The 8271-nt window shown below is 38.9% G+C and overlaps 1 protein-coding gene across 1 annotated transcript; it reads right to left on the bottom strand.

Annotated features, from left to right (window-relative positions):
• Nucleotides 1–3676: 3676 nt before the first annotated feature.
• Nucleotides 3677–5262, bottom strand: LOC103508326 (tubulin beta chain-like). The gene has a single exon (XM_008472874.3). It carries the CDS (start codon nucleotides 5052–5054, stop codon nucleotides 3684–3686), a length of 1371 nt encoding a protein of 456 aa, XP_008471096.1. The 5' UTR covers nucleotides 5055–5262; the 3' UTR covers nucleotides 3677–3683.
• Nucleotides 5263–8271: the final 3009 nt, after the last annotated feature.

The raw sequence follows: 8271 nt of genomic DNA, 5'->3' as shown, positions 1-8271 counted from the left end.
AAAACCAAAAAAAAAAAAAAAAAAAAAATCGAACAAAAAACTTTGTAAGGACAAAAAAACTAACAAAGACGTTAGAATTTCACTCTATTGTCCCCAGAATTTTCTTAATAAAGACACTTTAAACAATGAAAGAAAATTTCTCAAAACTAGATCAACACTAAAAGTAAAAGTTGAAAAAAAACTAAGAGCAAAATGTTATGTTATGAAAAATTTCCAATAAACAATTTTTCAAGACAAGGTTTTTTTTTTTTTTTTTTTTACTTAGTGGAGATAAGGGACAGAGTAGGGAATTTCGGGACAAAGGAAAAGGGACTAAACTCTGGTATAAGGGGAGAGAAAAAAGGGAATTCCCGCTATGCTGGGAACATCGCTACCATTAGTATTATCTTTTTGAAATTTGTTGTGTTTTTCCCCCCAGTGTGAGCTTTTTTCGGTGACGAGTATGGGTGAAGAAGATAGGTGTAGGCTACAACACGAGGACTGGTGTAATCGGTGACGTTTCGGTGAAAAAATGTGAAACATGAAAAGCGTTTTTTTTTGTGGAAAATGCGGTGAGAGGTTCAACTCTCATGGAAATGGAAATGTGTGACGGAGGTGTTTCTCAGAAGTTCAATTTTAGCCGTATTTCAAAATTTCAATGAACATCCCACGAACACTCCCGCGGCAAAGCTGTTGTTGAAATTTAGTGGGTAGATCTGCCGAGTACTCGGGAAGCGGGTAGGATGTAGGGTAGATCAAACGTCCCGAAAAGTGAGCGAACGTCAAGAGATCGAAGCGACGCGACCCTTGAAAGACGTAGTGTCCTACTAGTAACTGAATGAGCGGCAACCGGCAACATTCGGAATATAAAATATGAATGAGGAATCGCTACCATTAGTATTATCTTTTTGAAATTTGTTGTGTTTTTTCCCCCAGTGTGAGCTTTTTTCGGTGACGAGTATGGGTGAAGAAGATAGGTGTAGGCTACAACACGCGGACTGGTGTAATCGGTGACGTTTCGGTGAAAAAATGTGAAACATGAAAAGCGTTTTTCTGCGGAAAATGCGGTGAGAGGTTCAACTCTCATGGAAATGGAAATGTGTGATGGAGGTGGTACTCAGAAGTTCAATTTTAGCCGTATTTGAAAATTTCAACGAACATCCCACGAACACTCCCGCGGCAATGCTGTTGTTGAAATTTAGTGGGTGGATCTACCTACTGAATACTCGGCGGGTAGAATGTAGGGTAGATCAAACGTCCCGGAAGGTGAGCGAACGTCAAGAGATCGAAGCGACGCGTGACGCGACCAAAAAAAAAATACATACCTATACATACTTTAGACTAGGAAACATGGAATTTGGGAAAGTCAAGCATATTGTTTATTTTAATTTTTTGTTTTTGTTGTGATCAGATATCATTATTACGTAAATCATTATACATGATATATGTAATAATGATGTAATATATGTAATAATTACATGAGCATACTATCAGAGAATGAAACTGAACATTCATACCCAAGTAATGAAGCAGCACTAGTAATATTGGTCCAAGTCCAACAACATCAACTCCATTGATCTCAGAACTGGCACAATTTTTGACCGAGTCAAACATCCAGTTTCACTTTTTAAACAACAAAGAGCGTAAATCATTATACATGATATATGTAATAATGATGTAATATATGTAATAATTACATGAGCATACTATCAGAGAATGAAACTGAAGTTCAGAACCATACTTTTATATTGCTACTCGTAATATCTGTGACAAGCATGCTTTTACTAAAGCCCAGGAACAAACACTTTAGGGATATCCAAATACAACCCAAGGCAAATTTTGCTACACTTTATATTCCCATCCATACTTGATAATATTTTCTTTCGAAAGATGTTTCTGAGAAATCTGCTTTTATGTTTCGTTTGTCTTGAATATTTTTCCGTTCTTCCTGGAAGATATATTGCCTATTTATTTAACTGAGAGAATTGTATTGAAAAACTAATAAATGGAAACTTATAAAATAAAAAAATAATAAATAAATATAACGCCTCTCCACCTGTCTTCATCTTAAAATTTCTTCCTTCCTCTCTTCCTCAGCTACATCATTATTCATTAGTATTATCTCTTTGTCTCATTTCATATAACGCCTCTCCACCTGTCTTCATCTTAAAATTTCTTCCTTCCTCTCTTCCTCAGCTACATCATTATTCATTAGTATTATCTCTTTTCCCATCCATACTTACTTGGTAATATTTTCTTTCGAAAGATGTTTCTGAGAAATCTGCTTTTATGTTTCGCTTGTCTTGAATATTTTTCCGTTCTTCCTGGAAGATATATTTCGTCTCATTTCATATAACGCCTCTCCACCTGTCTTCATCTTGAAATTTCTTCCTTCCTCTCTTCCTCAGCTACATCATTATTCATTAGTATTATCTCTTTACTTTGTACTCCATTAAACATTTACACCATTCCATCGCCCGTATTTATGATCCTATTCACGACGTCTTTTGTTACCTTTGGTAAATAGCTCGGAGAGATCCGTTTCAAAAAGGCGGGGGGGGGAGTTTGCACTACCACCTTCCTCCCCCTGGGTCGTAAATTTTCGCATTATGACGAAGTCAGTGCATCGGAAACAAAAAACGTTAATGATATCATCATCATTGCCGGTGTAATCAACTGGATGTCTCTGATAACATAATAACGAGGGGGGGGAGTTTGCACTACCACCTTCCTCCCCCTGGGTCATAAATTTTCGCATTATGACCAAGTCAGTGCATCGGAAACAAAAAACGTTAATGATATCATCATCATTGCCGGTGTAATCAACTGGATGTCTCTGATAACATAATAACGAAGCTTCTGAGAAAAAGTACTTTTCCTAAGCTGGCATGACTTTTTTCAATTCCTCACTGTTTCCAAGAAAAGTTAAAAGAGAGCTTCTAAGAAAATGTTCATTGCCTAAGCCAAGCTGTCTTTTCGTAAAGTTTCCCAGAAACGTTTTAAGGGGTTTAATTCTCGTTCGGGGGCGTATTTTTATCCTAAACGGATAACGTTCGTTCTCGGAACGGCTGGCTTTCTCCTATCTTGTCTTCTTTCTCTCTTCGCTTTCGGGACGATAAGACCTTAGCCAGTTACAGTTCCTTCTTGATAAAGAGAACTGTAACTGCTAGTCTCTGACTTTACTTCTTTACATTGCATTGTTTGCAGTATCTATATTGCTTACATTTCTAGCCTTTACCAACAACATTGAATGTCGTGGCCACAGGCACTACCAATGCTCTGATAACCACCAAACCAGACGACTTTGACCAATGACCATCGAGAAAAACAAGGCATAATAACGAGGCTTAGCAGAATCCTGGGTGAAAATTTTGACCAATAGCTAAACACTCTAAACAGCTATCCAAGCTCTCCCAAAAATTAACGAAATTCATTGCTCTAATGCGGGGAATTCCGACATTGATAGCTGTATAAGTGTGGGGCAGTGGGAGCCGGAGCCCAAGGGGCGCCCTAAAAGTGCTCGCGGCCGCCGGCGCTTGGTGACGTGATTGGAAATCCCTGCTATAACGTCTGAATTTTGGTATGGGATAAAATAAAGCAAGTGATTTTGTTAAGTAGGTATATTATTTTTCAGGTTCTTATTTTCCATGTTTAGATTTTGAATGTGATTTTACAGAGTCTGATGTCAGCAACCATGTGCAGGTTCAAGTTGTCTTCACTGGCTTCTCAGGTTTTATTCTGTGGTCACCTTTTTCATCATCAGAGGTCGCTATCTCCACTGTATCCTCTATCGACGCCTCCTGGTATTGTTGATATTCACAGATAAGATCTTCAACATTGGCTCCTGCCTCGTGGAACTCAAATTCATCCATCCCCTCCACCGTGTACCAGTGCAGAAATGCCTTCCTACGAAACATGGAGCAGAACTGATCCATAATCCTCTGGAATAGTCCCTGAATAGCAGTTGTGTTTCCAATGAACGTGCCAGACATTTTGAATCCCTTGGGTGCAATATCACACAGGGCCGTCTTGATGTTATTCGGGATCCACTCTACATAGTAGGGAAGGTTATTGTTATGGATGTTGACAATATGGTCGTCTATTTCCTTGACGGAAAGTTCTCCACGGAAGATGGTTGCTACAGTCAGGTATTTGCCATGGCGTGGATCACACGCTACCATCATGTTTTTAGCATCAAACAGTTCTTGTGTGAGTTCGCCAATAGACATAGCTTTGTAATCTATAAGTGAGGGTGAAACGAGGGGAGCATTGCCTGACATGAAGAAATGTAACCTCGGGAAGGGAACCATATTGACGGCTAGTTTCCTCAGGTCTGCGTTCAATTGTCCTGGAAATCTTAGACAGGTTGTTATCCCACACATGGTTGCTGATACCAGATGGTTCAGATCTCGATAACTTGGGGAGTTTAGTTTGAGTGAACGCACACAAATATCATACAACGCCTCATTATCAATGCAGAATGTCTCATCAGAGGTTTCAATGAGATGGCTGAGGGATAATATCGCGTTATAAGGTTCCACCACCGTGTCTGAAACTTTAGGTGAAGGTACCACACTGAATGCGTTGATCATACGGTCAGGATATTCTTCTCTTATCTTGGTCAGGAGGAGTGTTCCCATACCACTACCTGTACCTCCTCCCAATGAATGTGTCACCTGGAATCCTTGCATACAGTCACAGTTCTCTGCTTCTCTTCTCGTCAGATCCATGACAGCATCAACTAGTTCCACACCCTCAGTATAGTGTCCCTTGGCCCAGTTATTAGCAGCACCTGATTGTCCATGGAGGAAGTTGTCAGGCCGGAACATTTTCCCGTAAGGTCCTGATCTGACAGCATCCATCGTCCCAGGTTCCAAGTCCACCAGGATAGCTCTTGGTATGTATCCTCCTTGTGCTTCATTGTAGTACACTTGTATTCTCTCCAGTTGTAGATCCGAAGTTCCCTCATATCTGCCCATTTCGTTCAATCCATGCTCCTGCGATATTTCCTCCCAGAATTTCACCCCGGTTTGATTTCCACATTGACCGACTTGAATATGCACAATTTCTCTCATTTTGGTTTTTGTTTTACCGAAAATTTTGCTTTTAAAATTTGCACTTCTAAAATTTTGATGTGAGATCACTAGAATCTCAGACTTTTACTTTGAAATTTAGTCGTTTAGGTCCCTACTGTATTTGAGTAGGTACTGAAATTTTGACAGCTGGATGGTGATGGTGATAATGGTCCAAGAATGATTAATCATTATTGGCCACGCTTTTCGTCAGACATTGATGTATCGTGTTGGAACTTGGAACTTCGCACTGGGAAAGCTGTCATTTCCACGACACGACTCGATCTTGAAGTTATCTTCAGAAGGAGAAGAATTCATCCAGGTTCAATGTAAACTGTTTGTTGTTTTAAACGAGCTCGGAGATCGTGGCCGAACGGTCTCCGAACCTTCTCAGACAAACATTTTAACAGAACTCGGTACACCCGGGCCTAAAGGTGTGTCAACACATAGTCGACGGCCGTTGATCGGCACGACGCGACGGCCGGTCGTCTCTGTTTGGGCACACCTTTAGAGTTCAGCTGTTAGCTTCTCATATTATATTCTTCGACCTTTATCTGTGATTGAAACTCGCATAAAATTTCAAATTTCTGCATTCTCCCTATTGGACCGGGAGGTAGCTTCACAAAAATTGTCTCATTACTCCGGTATACCTACTCCTACACGCACGCATGGGTAATATTACCTACCTACTCAATTTCTCGTTGAAAAGTCGAAATTTATCCAACAACCCGAGCGTATCCCTTGGAAATTATCTCCGAATTAATCGAGTGTAGGCAGAGAGTACATGTGCAGTAACAACTTATTGTGAAAAATCTCTACAGATTAGAGAAAACACCCTTATTGATAAGCAGATATCTCCCTACAAGATAATCAGGTTTGATAACATACTAAGCCTAGTACTTTAAGTACCTACTTGAAAATAGTGATGTAGATATCTAGGTAATTATGAGTAGATAAGTATTGTTGTAGGTAAGTATAAGTATAGATAGGTGTATTATGTACGTACGTAGGTATTGTACGTATGTATTTCGAAGTAAGTATAGATAGGTGTATTATGTACGTAGGTATTGTACGTATTTCGAAGTTATTTTTCATAATTTTATTGATAATGCATCTAAATTTAATCGAGTGTAGGCAGAGAGTACACGTGCAGTAACAACATATTGTGAAAAATCTCTACAGATTAGAGTAAACATCCTTATTGATAAGCAGATATCTCCCTACAAGATAATCAGGTTTGATAACATACTAAGCCTAGTACTTTAAGTACCTACTTGAGTGTAAACTGTTTGTTGTTTTAAACGAGCTCGGAGATCGTGGCCGAACGGTCTCCGAACCTTCTCAGACAAACATTTTAACAGAACTCGGTACACCCGGGCCTAAAGGTGTGTCAACACATAGTCGACGGCCGTTGATCGGCACGACGCGACGGCCGGTCGTCTCTGTTTGGGCACACCTTTAGAGTTCAGCTGTTAGCTTCTCATATTATATTCTTCGACCTTTATCTGTGATTGAAACTCGCATAAAATTTCAAATTTCTGCATTCTCCCTATTGGACCGGGAGGTAGCTTCACAAAAATTGTCTCATTACTCCGGTATACCTACTCCTACACGCACGCATGGGTAATATTACCTACCTACTCAATTTCTCGTTGAAAAATCGAAATTTATCCAACAACCCGAGCGTATCCCTTGGAAATTATCTCCGAATTAATCGAGTGTAGGCAGAGAGTACACGTGCAGTAACAACTTATTGTGAAAAATCTCTACAGATTAGAGAAAACATCCTTATTGATAAGCAGATATCTCCCTACAAGATAATCAGGTTTGATAACATACTAAGCCTAGTACTTTAAGTACCTACTTGAAAATAGTGATGTAGATATCTAGGTAATTATGAGTAGATAAGTATTGTTGTACTTGGGTAAGTATAAGTATAGATAGGTGTATTATGTACGTAGGTATTGTACGTATTTCGAAGTTATTTTTCATAATTTTATTGATAATGCATCTAAAACAAAAGCCGGTTTATAGATAGGTGTATTATGTACGTAGGTATTGTACGTATTTCGAAGTTATTTTTCATATTTTTAAGTAATGCATCTAAAACAAAAGCCGGTTTTATGAAAATTTCAATCTCATTTCGAACATGTTTAACCAGAAAACCGAGTCGGTACTTACCTAAGTAGTTTAATTTTGTTAATTTTAATACTAAGTGAGAAGTTGAGTATATTTTTGGAATTTCTCTTCAGTCCTCGTTATTTCAACTAGCAAGTTTTCAATCTTGAGGCACCACATGGTGTTAATACTATCCCAGGTAGGTACCATAGCTCGGTAAGTCGGGGGGGAAATTTGCCTTCGGGACTAAAGAGTAAGGTATTATGTCTGAGTGCTTATTAATATTAATGCCATTATTATGATTGGATATTGTCCTCGTTATTTCAACTAGCAAGTTTTCAATCTTGAGGCACCACATAGTGTTAATACTATCCCAGGTAGGTACCATAGCTCGGTAAGTCGGGGGGAAATTTGCCTTCGGGACTAAAGAGTAAGGTATTATGTCTGAGTGCTTATTAATATTAATGCCATTATTATGATTGGATATTGTTTTTATCCAGTGAATTTATGTTAACCCGTTATTGTCCAATTATTGTCAAAAGAAAATATACCCGATGCCTGTTGGGATATCATAGGTAACATTTTCCCATTTCGTTCGTTTTCCTCTCTCCCTTATGAGTTTTCCATTTTTATCTTCTTTTCAATCGATGCCTGTTGGGATATCATAGGTAACATTTTCCCATTTCGTTCGTTTTCCTCTCTCCCTTATGAGTTTTCCATTTTTATGTTCTTTCTTTCTTCCTTCTACAACTCTGTAAATTATTATTAACCTGCAATCTCGTTTGGGCTCTCTTTTTCCCTCCCATATTTTCTACTTCTTGTTCAAACACCAAAATGGAACATTCTCACATGTTTGCCATCACCGTTCATCTTCCAAGACCCTCCGAACCTTCTCGGGTTAATCCGCGTATTTACAAATCTCAAATAATCTAAATCGACTGTCTAATACCCGCTCGTGGTTATTGGGTTGTGTTAAAACCTGTCATAAGTGAAATTGATTTCCAGATTCAGAGCATTGTGATCAGTCTGGTTACTCAACACTCGGTATAATCTGTAAACTGTTCGATAATCGATATCCCGTGAGATCGAAGGAAATCAGTAA

This window comes from Diaphorina citri, unplaced genomic scaffold (assembly GCF_000475195.1).
Source record: "Diaphorina citri unplaced genomic scaffold, Diaci psyllid genome assembly version 1.1 scaffold389, whole genome shotgun sequence".
Lineage (NCBI taxonomy): Eukaryota > Metazoa > Arthropoda > Insecta > Hemiptera > Psyllidae > Diaphorina > Diaphorina citri.
The sequence above is the reverse complement of the archived record's forward strand: the minus strand, read 5'-3'. Positions and strand labels throughout refer to the sequence as shown.

Coding starts and splice junctions, on each gene's coding strand:
- LOC103508326 (XM_008472874.3), bottom strand. CDS start 5,054: ATGAGAGAAATTGTGCATATTCAAGTCGGTCAATGTGGAAATCAAACC.